Raw genomic sequence first — 26,338 nt, forward strand, 5'->3', positions numbered from 1 at the left:
AAAGAATACTTATTTATTATTATTTAGATTTTGCGCACACCTTTTTCAGTAGTAGCTCTAGGTGAGTTATATTCAGTTACTCTGGATATTTCGCTGTCCCAGACGGGCTCACAATCTAGGTTTGTACCTGAGGCAATCGGAGGGTTAGGTGACTTGCTCAAGATCACAGGGAGGGGCAGTGGGGTTTGAACCGGCTACCTCTGGATTTCAAGAACGGTGCTCTAACCACTGGGCCAGTCCTCTACTCCGTTAACCTTGCTCCTAACCCAGGGCATGTGGGATGTTGTGTTAGCAGCAGCAAGTGCTTATAGCTATAAACCAGCGACTGGAAAAACAAAAAGGCCATTTGCCTTAGATCCTTGCACCACTTACCAGTGCTTAAAAGATGCTATACTGGAATATGTACCTGCCACTAAGTTCACAGCTGGAGGCATGTATTATACAGAATGACAGCAGATAAGGGTGAAGTGGGCCATGGAGTCAGCCCCTCCTCCATAGCCATCAACTCCTCTTTTTCCTACATCCTTTTGGCCATATAGTTTAACATCTTTGCCTCCTTCTGAATACGATTAGTTAGCGCACACTTTTTCATTATTTGTAAAGGTGATTTGCATTATTTTCCTGTCTCCAGAGGGCTTACAGTTAATGGCTTCATTTACTAACAGTATATAAACATGGGCATACTTTCTCTTGAGAATAACAAGGGTTGAGCATGTATTTAGCATGTATTAAATTGTGTTAATGTATATCTAATATAATAAAACGCACCGTGAACGTTCTGAAGACAACGTTCTGTGAAGCCGGAAGCTTCAAACCCTGAAGCCTTGAAGCCTTGAAGCCATCTGACGTCACTCCCAGGCTGAGGCTGAAGGGTTCGGGGATTCGTGGTGTGAAGCCTTCAAGCCAGCCAGCCGTCTCTGGCCCGCCCTCGCGACAAAACAAACAAATCCGGAAGCGAAACGTCAGGGAAGGAGGCGGCGCTCCCGACGTCTAGCCTTCCCTCGCTGTGTTCCGCCTTCAAAACAAGGCGGAACACAGCGAAGGGAAAGCTAGACGTCGGGAGCGCCGCCTCTTTCCCTGACGCTTCGCTGCACGAACCGCCACGGAGGTAAAGTTAAAAAGAATTAAAAAAAAAAAGGGATGCATGGATGCGAAGGGGGGGGGGGGGGGGCATGGATGCGAGGCATGGATGCGAAGGGGGGGGGGGGGGAAGAAGAGGGCGGGCCAGGCTGGGACATGGGAGAGAGCGTAGCATGGATGCGAGGGGGGGGGGGGGGGTCATGGAAGGGCGAGAGGGGATTTGCTGGAAAAGGATGAATGGAGGCGGCAGGGGACAGAGGAGCATGGATGGGTATGGATTAGGAGGGCAGGGCACAGGGAGAGAGGGGAATTACTGGAAATGGATGAATGGAGGGGGCAGGGGACAGAGGAGCATGGATTACAGAGCAGGCCTCAGGCAGAGAGGGGAAATGCTGGATAGGGAAAAATGGAGGGGCCAGGTGACAGATGAGCATGGATGGGCATGGATTGGAAGGGCAGGACTCAGGGAGAGGGGAATTGCTGGATAGGGATGAATGGAGGGGACAGATGGGCATGGATGGATATGGATTACAGAGCAGGCCTCAGGCAGAGAGGGGAAATGCAGGATAGGGAAAAATGGAGGGGCCAGGTGACAGAGGAGCATGGATGGGCATGGATTGGAAGGGCAGGACTCAGGGAGAGGGGAATTGCTGGATAGGGATGAATGGAGGGGACAGATGGGCATGGATGGATATGGATTGCAGAGCAGGCCTCAGGCAGAGAGGGGAAATGCTGGATAGGGAAAAATGGAAGGGCCAGGTGACAGAGGAGCATGGATGGGCATGGATTGGAAGGGCAGGACTCAGGGAGAGGGGAATTGCTGGATAGGGATGAATGGAGGGGACAGATGGGCATGGATGGATATGGATTGCAGAGCAGGCCTCAGGCAGAGAGGGGAAATGCTGGATAGGGAAAAATGCAGGGGCCAGTTGACAGAGGAGCATGGATGGGCATGGATTGGAAGGGCAGGACTCAGGGAGAGGGGAATTGCTGCATAGGGATGAATGGAGGGGACAGATGGGCATGGATGGATATGGATTGCAGGGCAGGCCTCAGGCAGAGAGGGGAAATGCTGGATAGGGAAAAATGGAGGGGCCAGGTGACAGAGGAGCATGGATGGGCATGGATTGGAAGGGCAGGACTCAGGGAGAGGGGAATTGCTGCATAGGGATGAATGGAGGGGACAGATGGGCATGGATGGATATGGATTGCAGGGCAGGCCTCAAACAGAGAGGGGAAATGCTGGATAGGGATGAATGGAGGGGGCAGGTGACAGACAAACATGGATGGCCATGGATTGGGAGGGCAGGGCTCACGGACAGAGGGTATTGCTGGAAAAGGATGAATGGAGGGGGCAGGGGACAGATGGCCATGGATTGGGAGGGCACGGCTCACACTCTCTCTCTCATATACAATGTCTTTCTCACTCTCACACACTCTGTCTCACATTCACTCTCTATGTGCCACACAGTCACTCACACACTCGCTTGGTCTCATACACTCACTCAAACAGAGAATCTGTGTCTCACACACACTCTCTCTCTCGCCCACACACACACACTCTCACTCACACTGTGTCTCACATACACACTTGCACACACTCTCATTCTCACACACACACTCTCTCACAAACACACTCACACCCAGACTCACGCTCTCTCTCACACAATCACACTTTCACTCCGACTCTCAAACAGTCACTCTCACATACACTCTCCCAAACATACACACTCCGAGGAAAACCTTGCTAGCGCCCGTTTCATTTGTGTCAGAAACGGGCCTTTTTTACTAGTTAATAAATAAGGACCTAAAATTATACATAACACTCCTTATGCCTTTGGGCAAATCATTTTACATATGTTAACAGTATACTAGGAACCTCTGCTATATCCACACCCTTATCTGGAGGAGATGGTTAACAAGTGCTTGCTTTTTGATGTGGTGCCAGTTGTCAGCTATCATTGTCTAGGGTTGGGATGCACACTTGTGTGTCCTCAAGGCCCCTGGTTAACTGAGTGGTCAGGTCTGCATTTTGCTGTTTCAAAGTAATTAGTCCCCTACACAGGCCTTGTATAAAAAGGCATTTCCGTTTATTAGTTTTCTTTTTGAACTCTTGGGAATGGTGTACCATTTGTTTTTGAATGTCATACCAGGAATCCTCTGGGAATTCCCCTTCAAATAGCCCTCCCTTTTTGTTACAATAAGTCTGTACCATAACTTTTAGTTCTTTAAGATCAAAAGCGTCCATGGTTGAGGCTGCTGAAGAATACTTTAATTGGTACCGGGGCCTGGCTAGTTTCGTAATAGATATACATATGGAACTAGGTCTGTGTAGCTCTTGGATTTGGAAAGGCCCTCTTTATAAAGTAGAGGAGCTGGAGAGACAGTTTAGAATGAATATAGATTAAGCAAGGCAGGTGTTAAATTAGATATGCCAACTGTTGGTTCCTGTCAGGCAGAGCTGACTTTTCACCAAGACAGAGACTGGCCGGATATAGAGAAATAGTTCAAAGTGACAGAAAATTAAGTCATTACCAAAGACAGATATGTAGTGTTTAAAAATGTGGGACTGTTTCACTTGGTACCCCTTCCAATAAAGTTGGAAGATCTATCAGTCTTTTCTGAGCAGCCCCAAACACAGCATTAAATTACTTCAACTTTCAATCCCCCTTAACAAGCCTAGAAGTACATATGCAAACATGCAGAAAGCAAAACAATGTCTTACTTACCCAGCTGGAGATCCTCTTTTTGAAACCGAGACGAGCACCCAAGATGTCAGCTATCGTTGTCTAGGGTTCGTCCCGGGCATAGGCACCCGGTATAAGAGGCTTGGGGAGGCTATGCCTCCCCAGCCACAGCAGGATGGATCAGCTGTTTCTATAGAAATGCTAAATAGTAGTAGTAGTTCTCTGGCGAGTCCCGCTGCTCTGGGGGGTTTAAATAGCAGCAGCTACAGTGAAAGCCGTCTCTAGCCTTTTGTAACCAGTTGTAATTTGATTACCTGCTGGGAGAGCAGAGCAGGGGGGGTTGGCTGGACTTGTCCTGGGTTGCCAAGGAGATATTTAACTAGGCTGAATTCCTGCACATGAGCACTGCATACCAAAGAGATTTGCACTGACCCCTGAAATTTTAAAAGTGCTAAAAATAAGTTTTAAAAGTATTTGAAAGATCATTTTATTTTCATTATAGTGTTTGGAATATGTCCACTTTGAGAATCAGGTGCTCAACATTAAAAGTTTATATTTATTTACTTATGTATGACATTTTATCCCACATTAAACATGAATTAGGATGTTTTGTGGCTCTACATGAGAATTGTGATGATATGATCCCTTGTTTCATATTGTTGACAGTCTGCATTTTTCGTATGGGTGGTATATTGGTGTATTAGGTCTGCCCTGTGTAATATTTATGGTACTGAGTGTGTTTTTGGACAAAGTTGTGCATAGTGTTTTGCAGTTGAGCAATTGTGGTTAGAATATGCTTTGAGCAACCACTTTATTCTTTGACATATGATACATATCTAATGTCTAAATTTAATAAAAGGTATTAATTGTGACTTTTTTATTTATTTTTTCTGTGTGTTATCAGACAATTATGGATTTAAGCTCCACCCCGCCCCCTTTAGCCTCCCCAAACAGTTGGGCCACCGACCGCCTATGGTCCCGGGGTCCACTTCACAGAGGCAGTGGGTTCCCAAAGAATACGCAATCCACACGGATTATAAAGTATATTATATTTTCATATATGCATTGGCTCACAGCACTTAGTACAGGTAACTGGTACAGGGCTGTATCTGTGTGTGTTTAGGGAGAGAAAAAAAGGATAGGATGTTTGTTCAGAGGAAGAAAGAAACCTTGGAATAGGGCCGTCTGAGAATGGAGGGAGCAGAGCCAGGTGCTCTGGTGGCTAAAGATGGAGGTGTGCAGAGAAAGAAAAGAAGAAACAAAGGCCTGTGCTCTGCTGCCGAGAGACAGAGCAAGAAGTGCCCCTGTAGTGCCCTGACTCTGAGCTCTGCTTTATACCTAATAAGAACTGAGAGGGAACAGGAGCAGAAAGAGATCAAATAACTTCTCTCCTTCCCAGTTATTTCCTTTACAGAACTCCAGATTACATTTTTAAGTCAGGAAAGCTTCTCTGAAGTCAGGAAGAAAGGTGACAAATTTCATAGGTTGTCCCTCTTTGAAATCCCTAGTGATGGAGCCTCTATGTCTGGCCTTGGTTGCTCTCAAGCCCTGCTCCCAGATGGAACAAAAGGTATGTTAATCAAGAGTAATTGAGAAACCAAAGGGCTATCAGGCCTCTGACCACCATTTGGTGCCATCCTCAGTGGTTCCTGAAGGGGAGGGAGGAGAGTTTATCAGAGGTCAGAAGCTGGTTTAATATTGTCAAGCTGGTTTATGTCCAGCAATAATTTTGACTTCCAGCACTCCTGACACCAGTGACATGCCTTACACCAGCCTATCTCTACCTTTCTTCAGAGCAAGTTTGTGTCCTATAGATTAGAAAGAATTTAAAATCTGATTTCCTTACAGTAGGAGGAATACTACTATTTGTGTCACAGTGGTTGATAGCTACAGAGAATGGGCCAAAGAATGGAAGAAGCGAATCACAGCTTTTTCCTATTATACTCTAGGAGATCCCAAGCTTTAAACTCATGTTATGTTTTTACGCTATTGGTCTCTGCGTCCTCTCCCTCACATTCAAATCTCTAAACAAAGTACAGAAAATATTTTAATACATTGCATATTTTATTTAGATTTGCTCACACCTTTTCAGTAGTAGCTCAAGGTGAGTTACATTCAAGTACACTGGATATTTCTCTGTCCCAGGAGGGCTCACAATCTAAGTTTGTACCTGAGGCAATGGAGGGTTGTGACTTGCCCAAGATCACAAGGAGCAGCAGTGGGATTTGAACCATCCACCTCTGGATTACAAGACCAGTGCTCTAACCACTAGGCCACTCTTCCTCCAAATTATTGGCAAATTATTACAGAATGCAATTTAATAATGTTTATAAATATTAATGGGATAAAGGTGGACTACTATGTGGAGCAAATTATATATATTCCTTAGCGTCTGCTCCAGGCCATTCCTAACAAGTGGATAATATTTATTAGGATTTATTTACTGCCGTTTTGAAGGAATTCTCTCAAGGTGGTGTACAGCAAGAAGAAGTCAAACATAAGTAATAGTTACAGCAGTAAAGATATTCAAACAACAATGCAAAGTATGGCATAGTATGCTACATTACAATGCCCACACAAACATTTTAATATACAGCATAGGGTGTAAGCAAAGAAGGAACATATAGATAGATAAGATAGAGTAAGAAAAAGGAACTAGTTAAAGAGACTTGGAAATGAGGTCAGAAAGATGCTTGAACATTATCTTGGCTAGGGTAGGAGTGGATAAACATGTCCTGCTAATTTGCTGTCCTACCAACAGATAGGGGAGACTGAGAACTACTAAAGGCTCACATATATTACTCCCTGTGCAAGCCTGCCCCCCCCCCCTTCAGTACTTCTCAGTCTTCTCAGCAGATAGTCAGTAGGTCTGTGCAGTGCTGGCCCTTGGGGCCCATTGGGGTTTTGTGTAGGTCCTCTTTGAACAACAAACCAGCTGAACACTTTTCTGTATTTCTTAAAAAAACAAACAAACAAAAAAAAAAGCAACTGTGTTCTTGGTGCCTATCTGTGAGCCCTGGTCCTTTTAGGCCCAGGAGGTCCATGCAGCGGGTCCCTCCCCTCCTATCCGGCCTCTGGGGTGTGACTGCCTTGGCCTCCTTTCCCCTTTGAGGGGGCTCTTAAGGCTTCCCTGGGCAGACTTGGAACAGCTTGTGTTTGTACAGGAAAAAAAAAAACGGACAGCAGAAGGGTACCTTTGAGCTGTGCTGTTATCTGCACCGCACTAAGGAGTTTTGTAGGTTGGATTGTCTATTTGTCTTGTTTGCCGTACAGTGGCGAGGTGAGGCTGCTTCTAAAGCAACACTGGCTTGCTGGTTCAAGGAAGCCATTTTTTCTTGCCACTGGTAAGCGGACTCCAGTGCGATTGACATCACATTCTATTTGGACTCAGTCCACATTGTGGGTAGAGCGTTCATTTGTTCCGATTCCAGATATTTGCTTTCTTTTGTGAAGCATTACAGGTTGGAAGTGCATGCACATCGGGAGGCAGACTTTGGGGCTACAGTGTTGACTCAGGGTTTGTCTGTTTCCCACCCTCGTTGGGTACTGCTCTGGAACTTCCCACTTATTGGGAATGGTCTGGAGCATATACTAAGGAAGGAGAAATTAGATCTTGCCTGCTAATTTTCTTTCCTTTAGTTTCTCCAGACCATTCCCAAACCTTCCTGATTCTGAGTCTAATCCTGTTTGTGGGGGTCCGGCTGGCGTTTCCCCATGGTGGAATCTGGATGCTAGGGGGATCTCTCTATATGACTAATATAAGATGAATGAGACAAGAGAAGAGATTCATACACACACACAAAAAAATACATGCTACGCACAAACGTGGAAACAAAGGAGGTAGAAGCGGGGTTTGCTGCACTAGTGCAAGGTGCCCCTGCAGTTCATGGCATTCTGTGACCTGGTCCCAGGCTAACTTCCAGGCAGACAATTTATTTGTGTACTGGTTGTGCCTTGTTTTCCTTTCGTAGCAGGGGGCTCTGTTTGCTTACCTTTATCTTAGCTTTGTCAATAGAACTACTGAAGAGGGGCAGGATTTCACAGGGAGTAATATATTAAAGCCTGTAGTAGCTCTGTCTCCCCGTCTGCTAGTAGGAGGGCATATTACCCTTTCACTGATGACATGCTGACAAAAATAGAGATTTTTGCTTTCTTTTTTTTTTTTTTTTCCTCTAAAGAACTAGTAATTATCTAAAGCATTGATTTTTCTGCCAGTAAACTGGGACCTATAAATGAAAAGAATCTGTTTAGACACCAAAAACCTTTAGTTTCACTGGATGCTCTTAATTTAAGCAAGATTTCCTGAAAAGGTCTTAAATGTGGTGTTTCTTTGACAGGCAGAGGGGCCCAATTTTGTGGAAAGCTTTAAAGACTACTATCCATATTTTAAAGTGAAAAACAAAAAGATATTAGGGGCCAAGGTAGGCTTTTCAGTGTACCTTTGATATATGGTCTCAGGGTTTCAAGCTTGCCACCAAAGGACCTGCATTGGTATCATTTGTACTCTGGGAACAACATTATAAAGTTTTACAATAACTGTTGAAATAATGAAGAATTACATAGTAACATAATAGATGACGGCAGAAAAAGACCTGCACGGTCCATCCAGTCTGCCCAACAAGATAAACTCATATGTGCTACTTTTTGTGTATACCCTACTTTGATTTGTACCTGTGCTCTTCAGGGCACAGACTGAATAAGTCTGCCCAATTGATAGCTATTGTATTCAAGTCACTTGATCTGTACAGATGGCAGAGGTTTTAGCAGTCACAAATGGTGGAAGGTATGTTTTATAACTGACATTCTTATCTATGTTAAGATACAAGTCTTCTGGACATCTAATATACAAGCACAGTTCATATAAGTGATTTTAACACTATTCAACTCAATAAGGTGGTAGGTAGTATAGGGGCTTATTTTCAAAGCACTTACAGAGTTCGATAGGTTCCTATGTAACGTAAGTCTAAGTGCTTTGAAAATATGCCTCATGGTAACACATTCAAAAAAATTTAGTTCTCCAAAGTCCATGCGAGGATTCTTCTTCAATGCCTTGAGGAAGATCACAGTGAGGTGACTCCAGAAACAAGTTGGCTTTGGCATAATACAAATAATAAGAGCGCTAGCTGAGACAGTATCCAGTGTACTCTGATTCATTCCTTTCATGGTATAGGTGCTAGTCTACCCAATCCTAGTTTAGAACTCACAGAATAATGCAGTGTGATATTTGTAGTCCCTGATTCTACCCACTGAACTCATGATGTATCAGATTGGCTTGTTAGAAATATGACTGGCCTAAAATCTCCTTCATGGAACCTGGTCCAGTCATATCATCTGCAAAACTAAGCAATTTGGAAACACTAGCCCATGAGGAGACTGTATGTAACCAAATAGTTGGCATAATAATACCAGGTTAAAGTGTTATTGCCTGCTTTCATGTACCTGCTTTTGAACTGTCTGTGTAGGGTGGCTATCCACACAAATCATTTCTGGATTAATACCTTTATTTTTAGGAGAGGGTGGTCTAGTTGGTTGCATCTCACATTTCACTGTGCATGAGTACACATTTTACATATGTAAGTGTTGGTATTCTATAACTAATGCATGCAATGGTGTGTGTGTGTGTGTGTGTGGGGGGGGGGGGGGGGGGGGGGGGCTAGTGGTTAGGGCTGAGAATAAGGGAAGTTCTTGTAACCCACTGTTACCCAAAAACAAGTTTCGGTTTAAAGTGGCTTACAAATTACATTCTGATTTACAGTAGCAGTATTGCTTTTACATTATATACAGTGGGGGAAATAAGTATTTGATCCCTTGCTGATTTTGTAAGTTTGCCCACTGACAAAGACATGAGCAGCCCATAATTGAAGGGTAGGTTATTGGTAACAGTGAGAGATAGCACATCACAAATTAAATCCGGAAAATCACATTGTGGAAAGTATATGAATTTATTTGCATTCTGCAGAGGGAAATAAGTATTTAATCCCTCTGGCAAACAAGACCTAATACTTGGTGGCAAAACCCTTGTTGGCAAGCACAGCGGTCAGACGTCTTCTGTAGTTGATGATGAGGTTTGCACACGTCAGGAGGAATTTTGGTCCACTCCTCTTTGCAGATCATCTCTAAATCATTAAGAGTTCTGGGCTGTCGCTTGGCAACTCGCAGCTTCAGCTCCCTCCATAAGTTTTCAATGGGATTAAGGTCTGGTGACTGGCTAGGCCACTCCATGACCCTAATGTGCTTCTTCCTGAGCCACTCCTTTGTTGCCTTGGCTGTATGTTTTGGGTCATTGTCGTGCTGGAAGACCCAGCCACGACCCATTTTTAAGGCCCTGGCGGAGGGAAGGAGGTTGTCACTCAGAATTGTACGGTACATGGCCCCATCCATTCTCCCATTGATGCGGTGAAGTAGTCCTGTGCCCTTAGCAGAGAAACACCCCCAAAACATAACATTTCCACCTCCATGCTTGACAGTGGGGACGGTGTTCTTTGGGTCATAGGCAGCATTTCTCTTCCTCCAAACACGGCGAGTTGAGTTCATGCCAAAGAGCTCAATTTTTGTCTCATCTGACCACAGCACCTTCTCCCAATCACTCTTGGCATCATCCAGGTGTTCACTGGCAAACTTCAGACGGGCCGTCACATGTGCCTTCCGGAGCAGGGGGACCTTGCGGGCACTGCAGGATTGCAATCCGTTATGTCGTAATGTGTTACCAATTGTTTTCGTGGTGACAGTGGTCCCAGCTGCCTTGAGATCATTGACAAGTTCCCCCCTTGTAGTTGTAGGCTGATTTCTAACCTTCCTCATGATCAAGGATACCCCACGAGGTGAGATTTTGCGTGGAGCCCCAGATCTTTGTCGATTGACAGTCATTTTGTACTTCTTCCATTTTCTTACTATGGCACCAACAGTTGTCTCCTTCTTGCCCAGCGTCTTACTGATGGTTTTGTAGCCCATTCCAGCCTTGTGCAGGTGTATGATCTTGTCCCTGACATCCTTAGACAGCTCCTTGCTCTTGGCCATTTTGTAGAGGTTAGAGTCTGACTGATTCACTGAGTCTGTGGACAGGTGTCTTTCATACAGGTGACCATTGCCGACAGCTGTCTGTCATGCAGGTAACGAGTTGATTTGGAGCATCTACCTGGTCTGTAGGGGCCAGATCTCTTACTGGTTGGTGGGGGATCAAATACTTATTTCCCTCTGCAGAATGCAAATAAATTCATATACTTTCCACAATGTGATTTTCCGGATTTAATTTGTGATGTGCTATCTCTCACTGTTACCAATAACCTACCCTTCAATTATGGGCTGCTCATGTCTTTGTCAGTGGGCAAACTTACAAAATCAGCAAGGGATCAAATACTTATTTCCCCCACTGTAGTTCAGTTGAGACTTTTGGTGGTGCTTACAGTTTACCTTTGGTCGGGATTTATAGGATAGTTTATGATTAGTAATTGGAATGGACATCGATAGGTGGGTTATTTGTTGTAGAATTTTTTATGTTTCAACGTTTTTTATTGAGATCAAAATAACACAGTGCAAACAGCTTATACCATTTAGAAGAGACAAATATGAGCTTTAGATTAGTTCACACCAGCCAAATACAATTCAACAACTCAATAATTTTTTTGTTTTTATTCCCACTCCCCCAGGATTCCTTCTCCCCCCCAACCCTCAATTTATTTGTTCCCCCATCCAAAGCATGTTAACTAAACATTCTCCGTGTTGTTACTATTCCACATCCGTAGTTGACTTTCCCTTACCCTCCCCCCTTGTTGTAGAATTTTTTTAAAGAGGTATGTTTTTAGTTCTTTCCTAAACTGAAGATAGTTTGTGATTCTTCTTGTGATCTTTGATATTGAGTTCCACTGTTTGGAGCCCAGGTAGCTAAATCTGGCCATGCACATAGATTTGTATGTTATGTTTCTACAGTTGGGTAGGTGAAGAAGTAGGTAGCTTCTGGTTTCTGGGGTTGCAGTTCTACCAAGTCTTATCGTGTATTCTGGAGACAAACCAAATAATATTTTTTAGATGATGGTGCTCGCTTTGAAGATCAGTGTTGCTGTGATTGGCAGCCAGTACAGTGTTTCGAGTAGTGGGGTAGCTCTTTCATATTTCGACTGCTTGAAAATTAGCCTTGCTGCCGTGTTTTGGATGGTTTGCAGTGATTTCAGTGTGCTTTCCTTGCAACTAACGTATACTGCATTGCAGTAATCTACATTGCAGTAATCTAGTTGTGAAAGTATCGTCGATTGTACTACTATTCAGAATGATTGTCTAGGAAAGTGATCTTTCTCATTTTCTGTAGTGTTCTGAAGCATTTTGTTGTTACTGCTATTTGGCTGTCAAGTGTTTGTCAAGAATGATTCCCAGTATTTTTAACTGTGTTTAAGTATAGTCGATGACCTAATGTATGTTACAATCCAATCTATCACTTAGGAACCAATATGCACCACCATAACGTATTCTTCTTTACCATGTATGTATGCACCTTGATGCAACGCCTTTTGTAATTCTGCTATCCGGTAATGGCAACCGCCATTACAGCAATTGTAAGCCACATTGAGCCTGCAAATTGGTGGGAAAATGTGGGATACAAATAAATAAATTTGGTATGTTTGGTGGTTTATTGTGACGTTTTGGTGGGCTGTGGGGTTATGCGGGCTTGACAGAACTAGGAATTTGGTTTTGTCTCTATTTAATTTGAGTTTGAAAGTTTCTGGCCAGTTTTCAATAAGGTCCAGCAGACCTGTTTTGGCTTTAATTATATCTGTGATATTATTGTTGAAAGGTATGTAAATGGTACATCATCTGCGTAAATGAATGGGTTAAAACCCTTTCCGAGTAGAGCCATCAATACATTGAACAGTGTTGGTGATATTGGTGAGCCCTGTGGTACCCCACATTTGGAGATCCAGGAGGGTGATAGCTGGTTGGATATCTTTATAACGTAGGATCTAGTGTTTAGGAAGCCGTTGAACTGTGCAGCCACTGACTCCCATATAATCGAGCAGGGTCATCAGTGTTGTATGGTCTACTAGATCGAACACACTTGACATGACTCCATTGCTCAGGTACAAACTAAGAATGCAATCCCTCTGGGGAGAGGAAAATACCTTCTGTACTTGAATTTAATAATCCATGAGCCAGTACTGATAACAGGCTGTAGAATCTAGGGCTGACCTAAGGGTATCTGATGCCCTAGGCAAACCTTCACCAAGCCACCCCCTGCCCCCCATTATTATTATTATTATTTTTTTAGTTTTGATATTAAAAGTCTGCATTTATAGCAGTCCAGCATATCTTCCTCCACCCCAACCCCCAATCCAGTCTCCTCTGTCCCTCTCTGCAGTCTCTCCCTCCAATGTAAGGATGAGGTTTTCTTGGGTTTTTAGATGAGAGCTAAAGATTATCATATCCTCCTCTTGTTTTTCTCTTTTGAAGGATTAAAGGTGATCTACTGGAGCACTAGCTTGTGTTATGCTAGTTAGAATAGGATTGAGTCTGAATCGTCATTTTCTGAGAGTGGCAGCAGAAGATAACAGCTGCAGGTTGTTCCAGAAGGTATGGTATACTTGTCTTTGCTTAAAACATTTAGAAAGGGGGGATCACGTGACGCCATGCCGGAGAGAGGTCGCATGTAAAGAACTCTCCGGCCCCTGAACTCTCCCCATGCGCATCGAACCGAACATAAAAACCCCAAAACCAATAATTTGAAAGCGGGCAACGAGCGGAACGCCGTGCAGTCAAGCGGGAGAAGCGGGAGCCACGAAATGGCATCGAAAGCGGCGCAAAAAGAGAAGCTCAGAAATAAACCGGCGGAAGCCAAGATGGCGTCTCCGATGCAAAGCGCCGGTTCTTCTGTTGCCTCCGCGTGGGTCGCGGAGATAACCTCGGAGATGACCGCGGTGTTGGAGGAGATGTTGGAGAGGCGGCTGACACCGCTAGATACAAAACTGGAGAGGCTGCAGGCGCACATGGATGACTTGACCCGAGAGTGTGTGGCATTTCAGACCAGAACCAGCCAGGTGGAGGACAGAGTAACGGAAGTGGAGGGAGAGCAGAAAAGCCTCAAGAAAAGGCTGTTGGACCTGGAGCAAAAAGTAGAAGACCTGGAGAATCGATCCAGGAGAAATAACTTGCGCTTGGTGGGGATCCCAGAGGCCCTGGGGGGAAAAGATCTGGCAATGACGATGGAACAATGGCTGACAGACAAAATTGATTTTCCAGCCAGTATGGGCCCCCTCAGAATAGAGAGAGCACATCGCATAGGTCCCCGCCAGGCAGAGGGCTCCAGATCGCGAGTGATTATAATGAAAGTGTTGAACTTTGCACACAAGCAATATATCCTTCAGGCCTCAAGATCCGAGGGTGCCCTAACATATGAAAATAAAAAAGTCCTGTGTTTTCAAGACTATTCAGCTGGAGTCTCAGGGAAGAGGAGAGCGTTTTCAAGCCTGTGTACTAAACTGTATGCCATGAAGGTGCGGTTTACTTTAACGTATCCGGCTACTCTGAGGGTAACATATAAGGGGACAACAAGGTCATTTGGGTCAGCTGAGGAGGCGAAGGACTTTGTGACCCAACTAGAAACAGAGCTTGCGGATAAAGCAGAAGAAGGCGCGGAGACCTGAATGGAGGGTGGAACACGTGCTGGCAGGAACTACAATCAAAATGGAGGACAGTGACCTGAATGCATAGGTTTGGGAAGTGTAAGCCACGAAATGGGGATAATGAGTTAATGATGGGTTTGGAAGCATTAATGTTTAAGTGTTGATCAGTTGACAATGTTTTGTTGTATAAGAGGGATAAAAACTGATTACGGTTGGGGGATGTGATGAGGAATAGGGATATAAAATTGGAGGGGGAAGTTAGGAGCCTATGGGGGAATCTGAGAAAATGGGAAGGGGGGGAGGGGGTGTCTACACGTGATGGTTCCCACACAGGGAGCAAGGGAACTGGGGGGTAGGGTACAGAAAGGGGGTGGGGGGAGGGGGGGGAGGGAGGGGGAAGGGGAGTCCGGGGAATAGTGGAGTTTATCAAGATTTAACACGATATGAAGACGGACGTTTAAGGGGCAAACAAATCTGCAGAAGGCTAAGAGGCAAGTGGACTATATCTGGGAAGACGAACGTGGGCTTGGGGGGGCGGAGGCTGGGACGCCTGCTCGAGTCTCGTTATAGGGATGATATATTTGAGTGTCTCAAAACATCACACATATGGTAAAGTTGGTAACATGGAATGTGGGAGGCATTAACTCCCCAATAAAAAGAACAAAAATTTTACAGCATTTACAGAGGCATAAGGTTGATATAGCTCTATTACAAGAAACCCATCTCAGTCAGGCGGAACATGCTAAATTAAAAACGTGGTGGGTGGGGGAATGCGTGGCAGCGGCGGCCCAAGGGAAGAAAAGGGGGGTGGCGGTGTTAATTCGTAAGGGGGTAGCAGCAGCGATCAAACCCATATATGTGGATCAGGGGGGGAGATATGTAGTGGTGGAAATGGAGAGCAAGGGTCAAAAAATCTTACTCGGGAATATTTATGCCCCCAACCAATACGATAAGAAGTTTTATCAAGAGGTAATGGGACACCTAGCGGATCACCCAGGAGTACCGGTAGTAGTGGGCGGAGACTTTAATACGGTGTGGGACCCCCAGCTTGATTGTTCTCAAGGGGCTCGCAGCGACTTGGGGGCATCAAACAAAGGCTTAAAAAGATTGGGGAACCTATTAGATTTGATTGATATCTGGCGAACTCTGCACCCCATGGAACGGGACTATACGCACCTCTCCCGTGCACATGACACCCAGGCACGAATCGATTACATCCTAACTTCACAAGATTTATTTGGCAAAATAACTAAAACGGAAATTGGACCTTATACAATCTCAGATCATGCCTGGGTGAGCATGGACTGGGAGATGGGACCCAGGGCTCATAGACATGGTTCGTGGAGATTCCCAGTGGAGATGTATAGAGATGTGGGGTTGAGAGAGAAGCTTAGGGAGTGCTGGCGAGTATATGAGTCATCAAATAGGGAACATAGGGATAGTCCGGTATTGTTCTGGGATGCCGCGAAAGCGGTGCTCCGTGGGGAAGTAATTAGCTACACACATTACGCGCGCTCAGCGCGGAACAGGGAAATACTGAGATTAAGCACCCAGATGTGTAGGGCCAGGCAACTGTTTGGTCGAACGCATAAGAGGGAGCATAGAATGCGACTACTGGAATTACAAGTGGCACTCAATGAGCTGTTACACCAAAGAGCCACCAAATCCTTAACCTATTATAAATACCAGCTGTACAAGTATGGAAATAAGACAGGTCGCTTATTGGCCAGATTGGCGCGCCCAAAAGGGGGGGGAGGTAGGGTGCTCCAGTTAAAGGATGGTCAAGGAGGGAAAGTGCGGACAGATGAGGCTATTTGTGAGGTTTTCCTTGGGTTTTATAGGCAGTTGTATGATCGCCCTTTGGACCAGGGGCTCCAAGGGATTAATTATCTGAACAATCTTAATTTGCCCTCCCTGAGATAGCAAGATGTGCAGGAGTTAAATCGTCCTGTGCAGGAGGAAGAGGTAGCGGTGGTAATAGCGAGGAGCCAATTACTCAAAGCGCCCGGTCCGGACGGATTACGGATAGAATTTTATAAGATGATGGGGGAGGACATAATACCAACCCTGACTCAGTATTTTAACAGAATAATCGACAAGGAGGAACTGCCGCCTCATTTGGCGTTGGCGCAGATTGTAGTGCTGCCAAAAACAGGTAAAGACCCAGAGCAACCAGGATCGTACCGGCCAATCTCTCTGCTAAATGTAGAGGCGAAAATACTGGCTAAGCTCATGGCTAACCGTATGGCAAGGGTGTTGCCGGAGCTGGTACATGAGACGCAGGTGGGTTTCGTGGAGGGGCGAACAGTGGCAAAAAACCTAAGGAAAATCTTAACAGCATTGGAGACAAGGGGTAGGAAAGGGACACCGTCCTTACTTATAAGCTTCGACGCTGAAAAGGCGTTCGACAGGGTCCATTGGGATTTCCTGTTTGCCACACTTGAGGCATATGGCTTTACCGGGCGGTTTATGTCAGCGATACGGGCCCTATACCATTCCCCTCAGGCCAGGATTTTGGTAAATGGGATGGAATCAAGAACCTTTCCGATATTCAGGGGAACGAGACAAGGATGTCCGCTGTCCCCCCTTTTATTTGTACTGACTCTAGACCCACTGATTCGGGATATTATAGATATACCATCGGTAAAGGGAATAGAGGTAGGGTCGTCTCAATTTAAAATAGCGGCTTTTGCGGATGATCTACTGGTACTGTTAACAGATCCACAGGCCTCTTTTGTGGCCTTAATGGAAATTATAAAGGAATATGGTGATTTTGCAGGCCTACGTTTAAATCTAACTAAATCAGAGGCACTAGCATCATCCGCGGAAGTGAAGCGCAAGATGGGTGGAGACTTTCCCTTGAGTTGGGCGGAGGAAGCGTTTAAATATCTGGGAATTAGGCTGACCCTGGACTTGAGGAAGTTGCATGTTATAAATTATACGGCTTTTATGGAGGGTACTAAGAAGCAGCTGGAGAAGTGGGGCCCTCTTCCACTATCGCTGAGGGGAAGGGTGAATCTGATACAGATGGTCCTCTTCCCACAATGGCTGTATCTGTTACAGACATTACCAATTCGACTGACAAGCAAAGACTTGAAAAATATACATAAGTCTTTCAGTAAATTCTGCTGGGCGGGGAAGAAACCTAAACTGCGATATAAATACATGATAGGAGGATGGAGACGGGGTGGTATGGGGATACCGGATTTGTCTTTATATAATCAGGCTTGCCTGGCCCGACACTTAGGGGACTGGTTCACACAAACTTGCATTTACACCCCCATAAAAATGGAAAGGGAATTCTTTGCTCCATATGAACTTTTTTCGTTATTACATCTTGCACGTAAGCAACTCCCACTTTGCCTGAGGAAAAGTGTGATGCTACAGTCCATCCGAGAGGCATGGAAGGGACTAACACAGGCAGTGGGGGGGAGTCCCTCGACTTCAGATCAGCTGACTCTCAGGGGGAATCCAGCTTTCCTACCAGGCCTAGATAACCCAACGTTCTTGGAGTGGGAGCGGATGGGAATAACCAAGATTGAACACCTATTAAGTGAAGAGGGGAATTTAATAGGGTACGAGGAACTACAGTCTCGGATCGGGGTGGCTTGGGGGGCTAGGTTTGCGTATGTCCAAGTTAAGCATTACATTTCAGCATTAGATCCAGACCTGCTACGGCAACGATTGGGAAGCAAACTACAAGATTTTTTCGGGGAAATGGAAGCCACGGGACTGTCAGTGTCAGCGCTCTATAGAGCTTTGCTTAGGCGCAAGCCCCCTAAAAACTTTACAGAAATCAAGCAAAAATGGGAACAGGAATCGGGGACAACATTAACGGGATGGAATGTGGGGCTCACATTGCAGGGAATCCCAGCCATCACCCAGGACGAGAGACTCCGGGAAAGTGGGTATAGAGTTGTTCTACGGGCCTATATGTTGGGTCAACAACTGGCTCATGTAGATTTTCTGCAAGGGGCCACATGTGTTAAGTGCGGCCATTACCCACACACATTATATCATGCCTTATGGGCATGCCCCGGAGTGAAGGCTTTCTGGGGGGAGATTACTAAATTCTTAACTCAAATATTGGGGACCCCTGTGATAGGATCCTGGGAACACTTTGTGCTGAACACGCAAGGGGCATTTGGTAGGTGCTCCAAGACAGCTCGGATCCTGAGCCGTAAAATGTGCTTGGTGGCCCAGAAAAGCATTTTACAATACTGGACGGTACCGGAGGTGCCAGCCTACTGGCATTGGAGAAATCAAGTACATTTGTTGGCTACTTGGGAAGCCAGGGGGGCTAAGGGGTCCCCGAAGAGCTTAGCACGGTTCACACAGATTTGGGGCCCCTATTTACAGACATTGAGTTCTAAGGGGCGAAGCTTGCTTCTGAATAAAGGGTAAGAGGATAATATAAGGAATCCCAGAGAGCGTCCAAACGATATATATATGGCTTCACTAGGGGGGGAGGGGGGGGTGCCCTAGGACTATCAGAGTCCAAGCCCTGGGGCACGAGAGGGAGGGGCGGGGGGAGGGGGGAGGGTGTGGGGGGGGGGGGGATGAAAAGGGAAAAAGAAAAAAATTGATGACAGACTTAAGCACTAGCCTTTTGTTAAGTATGTTATGTTGTGGCCATGTTATTAAGGCCAGATGTGGAATATGTCTAACTCTGATTGTCATCAATAAAAATGTTGAAAACTAAAACATTTAGAAAGAATCTCTTATGAATGACATTGTAACCTGTGGAACTTTGTAAGTCTAATTGTTTTGAAAATGAGCCCCATTGTGAACTGTAGGCAGTGACAGATCACATTCTGTTGCTGGTGGCAGGCATGCCTTGGTGTGGACCTAGAGAAAGAGGTGGATGGAAAGCAGAGAAACCCACCCACATTATGGTGAACATTGTGGAAGGAAAGGGAGGTTGGATGCTGACTTTATTGTAGGAGATGGCAGCCCATTTTGGGGGTAAAATGAATTTCTAAATAAAGAGTGAATAATATCATTTTCTACAGTCCTTGTGCAACTTGTAACACAAATACAGTTTGCAGGGTCCCTCTCCAGTCAGCTGGTTTCATGAGTTCCTCTCCTGGACATACAATACTGGTCTTTCTCTGCAACTCAGAGAGGAACAGAGAGTGCAGAATAAGGTGTAATGTGAGTGAGGAAAGTATTCAAGATATAGGAGGTAGTTGATGGTGAAAATGGAAGAGGATATTGAAGGAGAAAGAGTAGAAGTAGATAGGAAACTAATCTGTTTTGAGAGCACAGCGTTCCTTAAGACCCTGCAAATTGCTAATAGAAAACTTGAAAATCAAGGGGACTAATATTCACAAGTGGCTGTGTGTTAGGAACTGTTTTGCTTTCAATTTAATGGCCTGGATAATATATCAAATATGGCTGTATACATCTCTATTAAGTTAAATTGTGCAGGAATTGGGGCAGGCCAGGGACAGAGCGAAAAACTATATGGAAAATGGCAGTGTTATATGTTTATAAGTGCTGCCACACAAATAGAACGTTTTACAGATAAGAGGTTGGTATACAGTTTAAACATGTAAGTGCCATTGCTGAATATATATAGCCACTGGGGAAAATGTATCGATATCTTCTTGTTGAAGATTAGCTCCAAATCTAGTAAACCAAACAGAATCAGAGTGTTGGATTGTAACTTTGTTGCAAAGTGCAGTAGGTGGAGTTGGCTCCTTTAGGTGAACATTACCCTTGCTTTTAGTGCTGCTCATTACACTTTGCCCCTCGTTGTAGGGACGAACTACGATCAGCTTGGGGACCTGGCGATTAAAACTTTGTGTAAACTACTAAGAAGATGTAAGTTTTGTACCTGATCTAGGTTCCCAAGGTTAGAAGGGGTGCTAAAGAATAGCGGAGGGAGGGAGAACCAAGAGTTGTGTACAAAATTGTATGTCGATGAGCCTAATGTACTGAAGGTCTTTTCCCATTTATGTTGTTTATTAGGGGTCCCTCTATACTACTCAAACACCAATATGGCAGAGAGATGCAGAGAGCTACAAGAGGGCCTGGATTTAGTGGCATATATGAGGAGAAAACGGGTCTTACTGGAGTTCCCTTTTCCCTGTTCTTTTTCAGTATTTTATTCAAACTCTTTGTCATTTCTGTTGTGTGACAAAATATTTTCACTGAATAGATAGTTAAGCTCTAAACTCGTTGACAGAGGATGTGATAGAAAACCAGAGTAGCTCAAAGAGGTTTTGGCAAATAACTGGAGAAAAAAATACATTAACTCCTAAGGAAGACGTGGTAAAAGCCACTGCTTATCCTGGGGGTAAGCTGCATGGAATCTTGTTACATTTTGGGATCCTGCCAGATACTTGTGACCTAGATTGACCATTGTTGGAAACAGAATGCTGGGCCGGATAGACCTTTGGTCTGACCCAGTATGGTACTTCTGGCAATTCTTATATTGTTGACCAGGAAAAAGTGCTCACTTTATACTTTTCTCCTTAAAGAGTCTTAGCACTCTGCTTTCTTTGCAGGTGGAAATGTCCCGGCATATACAAGCTCAACGGCTGCAAGGAGTTGACAAGAATATCTGGTAAGTCTTATCTAGCGGAGGGAGCTGAGGGTACCAGGGAAAAAGATGGGTGACAGAAAGCAACAAAAGGAAGTTACCCTTCTCTCCCCTCTGTATCTGAGAAGATGGAGCTTATTTGAGGCATAAGGGAGTATAAGGAGTGCTACTACTATCCTAATATATAGCACTTATGGAATAATTCCTGTTCTAAGATGCAGCTAGAAATTTCAGGTGTTCATAATTAAATTTACAGTAAATAATTAAACTTACAGTAAAAGCAGCAATGGCTACTTTTGGAATCTTTTTACAGTTTTCCCATCCTAATGTAATATCAGTTTCACACCGTTCTATGGTTAAACCCATATGCAATATATGTTACATTATGATTGTGTATGTTTAGATAGTATTATAATTGATCCATATTTCAGTTATCTATTGTTTCTTGATTGCACCTTTTCTGTTCATTATTATAATTTTTCATGACGATAAACATTTGTATTTTATTGCCTTTACTTGCCTGGACTAAGAATCCTGGTGGTTTGTGTGTTGGGTCTGTGAGTGATTTCTAGGAACTGTGGGACCACTGGGAGTGTGGCCCCAGTGATGTAGAAATCGCTGGGGAACACTTTGAGAGCGGGAGACTCGCCCAGAGGTGGTTGAGACCCAATTGGTGGGAGGAGGGTTCTAGTGTAGAGCACGTGGCAAATGCAGACAGACCTGAACTCTGCTGGGGATAGACCCTCCAAGTGGCTGCGAGTAGCCCCAGGCGAGTGGCTAGGTATTTCATGACAGACCTTGTCCTTTTTTGGTGGCAACGTGGTGGGATTGTCAGGCTCAGTGTGTGATGTGAGGGTCACCGTCCACTGAGTGATTCAGAGGTTTTTTTTTCTTTACCTGTAACCTCCAGACACAGAGCACAGTGAATGAATGTAGCAGTAACAGGGTCCCTTTCCTGTTCAGTTGGGTTTTTTTTTAATGTAGTGTTAGTTTAGCAGTGTACTGATGGCGACTGATAGCAGACCTCAGACACTGGATATGCTTAACCTAACACAAGAGCAACTGGATAACCTCAGCGGGAGGAACTGCAAGACTTGCCTATGCAGAGTTCTCTTGGGGTGAGAGCAGACCCCTTATGGGCAGAGGCCTGTGAGTTGGTAGGGCCAGATGCCACACCAGCTGAGATCCAGCAGATCTACATGCTAGAGCAACAGTGGCTAGACCAACAGCAGCAGTGGTGAGAGGAGCGTGAATTCCATTTGTGGCATGAAGAACGGGAATTCCAGCTGGAAAAGGCTCGTATCCAAAGCTCCTGCCCAACCCCTGCACCAAGGCCAGAAGTAGGATCCACAGCCCAGATCTGGCCCATCTTGTTTCTGCAGTTTGTTGATACCCAAGGTGACATTGATGGATATCTAACTGTCTTTGAAAATATTTGCCGCCTCAATAAGATTCCTCAGAAAGACTGGGTGTGTTATCTGGGAGGAAAGCTCACTGGTAGAGCACTTGAGGCGTGCCAAGGACTGTCTGTGGAGTCGTGCTCCCAGTTTGAGGAGGTGCACAAAGCTTTGTTGAACCATTATGCCATTACCCCCAGGACCTATAGACTAAAGTTCCGGACTTTGCAAAAGGGGGCGGATGATACAGTGAGTTTTTGATCTAGCTAAGATACTAGCATCAGCGATGGCTCAGTGGAACTGAAGTTAAAACCCTGGAGGACTGCTAAAACCTAATGGTCCTGGAGCAGTTTCTTCAGCATTGTCATCCAGAGGTGAGGAAACATGTTCAAGATTACTAGCCCCGTTCTCCAGAGAAGGGGGCTGAATTGTCTTACATCTTTATAAGGCTATCTATCCCAGGTTGGCAAAGAGAAGCCGTCCTTATCCGCAGCAGTCGGGATCTAAGGGCAGCCAGGGCCCTAAGCCAAATATCCCTGCAACCTCAGAAATAGTCGACAAACCCTCCAATGTTCCCCAGAAACCTAAAGACTTTAGGCACGGACAACCTTGTTTCCAGTGTGGGTGTACAGAACATTTCAAAGTGGATTGCCCAGATAATCCAAAGCCTGCACTAAAGAGCATTTCAGTTCTGCACCAAAGCTGGCAGCTTTCATGGGTGGCTCCAGTTTCATAAAGAGGCCCACACAGTTGCTGCAGCACATAAAGTTACTGGTCATTCATCAAGCAAGGAAACAGATGGGTTTTCACAAAACTACATCACCCCAGTAACTCTCTGAATTGGACCCAGGTAGCTGGGCTTGTGGACACTGGCTCTAGCATGACTTTATTACGACCAGAGCTAGTGTTGGAAGATGCTGTTTTTCCATAGCGCATTACGGAGGTAGTGTTAGCCAATTTATCCAGAGAGACTGTACCCATTGCTCAAGTATTCCTGGATTGGGGTACCAAGCCTGGATACAGAGAAATAGGAATAATGAAAAACATGCTGGTACCGATGCTGTGTGGAACCGACATGGGTCCAATGATCATTACCCTTGATAGTGGAGTCAGCATTTCCTCAATGGTGACCCATAGTCAGGCCTGGGCGGCCCAACAAGCGGAAGCAGCAGAGACCACCTCTCTAATTCCAGATCCTGAGTCAGTCCAGGTGGAACCAGCTGACCAAGCGGCAGGAGGGGGTGCTCCAGCTCTTCCAGCAGCACCAATTCCTGAGGTGACCGGGGCTGTGAGTATGGAACAGCCTGACTTAACTGACACAGCTATTGATCAGATTTTTGACCCTGATTTGTCAGAGTCATCAGCAGAGACCCTTCCAGATATGGATACAGGACAGAGAGACATGCTTTACAGGCAGCACAGCGCGCTTACCCTGACCTAGAAGCCCCGAGGCAGAGGGCTGGTTAACCAACCAATGAGACTTGTAAAGATCATATCCTACGGAAAGGGGGCTTGTTGTATAGAGAGACTGGTCCTGTTGATCTTAATAGGCTGTGGACAACAGGCAAGCAGCTTATAGTGCCCGGGGCTTACAGAGAACAACTACTACAGATTACACATGATATCCCACTATCAGGACATCGGGGTGACCCACACGTGCACTAGATTGTGGAGTGAAATCTGTATGTACCATTCCATATCACCCTGAAACTAATGGGTTGGTGGAGAGATTTAATGGGACATTAAAGCATATGTTAAACACTTTTGTGGAGCCTGGAGACCAGGACTGGCAAAAATACTTGCCCTACCTACTGTTTACATACAGAGAAGTACCTCAGGAGTCCACTGGGTTCTCCCCATTTGAGCTGCTTTATGGCTGGAGGGTGAGAGGACCCCTTGACCTAATAAGAGAACATTGGGAGGAGAAAGTTAACACCCCTGACGCCCTTGTAATATGTAGTTAACATGCAGCAGAAATTAGAAGACCTTGTGGGCTTTGTCAGAGATAACTTGCAGGCAGCCTAGACTAAGCAAAAGACCTGGTATGATCATAAGGCTCAAAATAGAGAATTTTATTAGGGCCAGCAGGTACTTGTTTTAGTCCAAGTCCGTCAGTCTAAACTTAAGGCAGGACCGTACAAGGTCGTAAGGCACCTGAATGATGCAAACTATGTTATATCTATAGACTCAGACAGAAAGCAGCGTACCTTTTATGTAAATATATGTTAAAGGCCTATGCAGATCACACAGCCATGGTACTAGCTATGTGTAGCCCACCAGAAGAGTGTCAGGATAGTGAACCCATACCTGACCTTCTAGCAGAGATATTACCAGAGAGATCTGACACTAGAGAAAGACAATCTAAATGTACAGACTGTGGAAAAACCTTCAGTCAAAGGGGAGAGAACTACAAGGATAACAGAAAAGATGTATAAAAGAGACACATTTTACAGGTTTCAGTTGCTGGAAATTTATTCACAGAACATGTTAAAACAGTCAATCTCTTCTAAAGCTGAAAAATTCTTTTGTCGGCAGAGAAAACTATCAAAATATCGGAAAGTTCAGAAAGATGAAAGATTATATCCCTGTTCTGTCTCAGAGCAGCATCCATCGAAAAGGAAATTGTCAAAACAGAATCCCCTTCAGGATGAAACTATTTACATGCACTGAATGTAGAAAAAGCTTTATTTATAAATCACAGCTAACAAAGCACCAGAGAATCCACACAGGAGTAAAGCGATTCACATGTGCTGAGTGTGGTAAAAGCTTCTGTCAGAAGATGATACTCACTATTCACAAAATGAATCATACAGGATTAAAACCATTAGCATGTACTGAGTGTGGTAAAAGCTTCTGTTATATGCACTGGAAAGGCAGTGAACATGGTAATGCTGATGGACTCTCCAGAAAGGAAGAGCCAGAACCACCCTGACACTGCACTGTTGAGACCCGAACAGTGGTCTGTAGAGGCCGTAGTCTGGGGTCTCTCTCTTAAGGGGGGAGGTGTGGTGAAATGGTGAATTTTCCAGCATCTGTATTACAAGAATATTTCATGAAGTGTATTTCTCTACTTTGGCCAGCAGGTGGTGCATGTTTATGATTAAAGCTGTTACAGAGAAATGACTGTTCCTTCTTTAGTTTAACACAGAGAAGAAGTTAACCTGCAGTGATGTGGCCAGCTCTGTGCTCTGATTGGCCCAGGAGCTCAAATTCAGCTAGGATGTGCTGGCTTTTTCTCCAGTCTTAGCCAGGGAGAACAGTGAGAAAGATCTCTTTGCTGAGGCCCTGTGAACAGTTATATGTGATAACCTGGGAGCAGCTATATGTCCTGAACTCCCCAGGTACTATTTAGATAGTAAACAAATGTTTAGATAGTATTATAATTGATCCATATTTCAGTTACCTGTTATTGTTTGCTGATTGCACCTCTTCTGTTCATTGTTCTAGTTTTTCATGACAATAAACATTTTTATTTTATTGCCTCTACTTGTCTGGACTGACTAAGAATCCTGGTGGTTTGTATGTTGGGTCTGTGAGTGCTTTCTAGGAACTGTGGGACCACTGGGAGTGTGGCCTCAGTAACCTAGAAATCGCTGGGGAACACTTTGAGAGCGGGAGACTCACCCAGAGGCGTTTGGGACCTTGTCGGTGGAAGTAGGGTGCTCGTGTAGAGCACAAGCGGCAGATGCAGACAGACCTCAGCTGTGCTGGGGATAGACTCTCTAAGTGGCCACGGGATAGCCCCAGGCGTGTGGCTAGGTGTTTTGTGACAATGATGATAAAAAAATAATAATTCATCATAGCATTTTTTATAATCATTATATATATATATATAATAATAGCAATACATAACAATACAACATAGTTCAATACATAATTAAAATATGTCAACATAAAATACATAAATATATGATCTTACTAGCACACTGAGGCCCAAACCACCAGGGAGGAAAGCCAGTCCATATTCAAAGCCTCCTATGTTAACAGACCTTCATTCCTCCTAATCTTTGTCTCCCACCA

The 26,338-nt window shown here is 44.8% G+C and overlaps 1 protein-coding gene across 1 annotated transcript in view; it reads left to right on the top strand.

The window, feature by feature from the left end:
* The window catches only part of LOC115472547 (kynurenine--oxoglutarate transaminase 1-like), a 39,766-nt gene that overhangs the window by 191 nt on the left and 13,237 nt on the right, over positions 1–26,338 (top strand). Inside the window, exons 2-3 of the mRNA XM_030206842.1 lie at positions 13,206–13,325; positions 20,887–20,945. Of these exons, the coding sequence (XP_030062702.1) occupies positions 13,242–13,325; positions 20,887–20,945 (143 nt within the window). The 5' untranslated portion in view covers positions 13,206–13,241. The remainder of the gene's footprint in view (positions 1–13,205; positions 13,326–20,886; positions 20,946–26,338) is intronic.

This window comes from Microcaecilia unicolor, chromosome 6, assembly GCF_901765095.1.
Source record: "Microcaecilia unicolor chromosome 6, aMicUni1.1, whole genome shotgun sequence".
Taxonomy (NCBI): domain Eukaryota; kingdom Metazoa; phylum Chordata; class Amphibia; order Gymnophiona; family Siphonopidae; genus Microcaecilia; species Microcaecilia unicolor.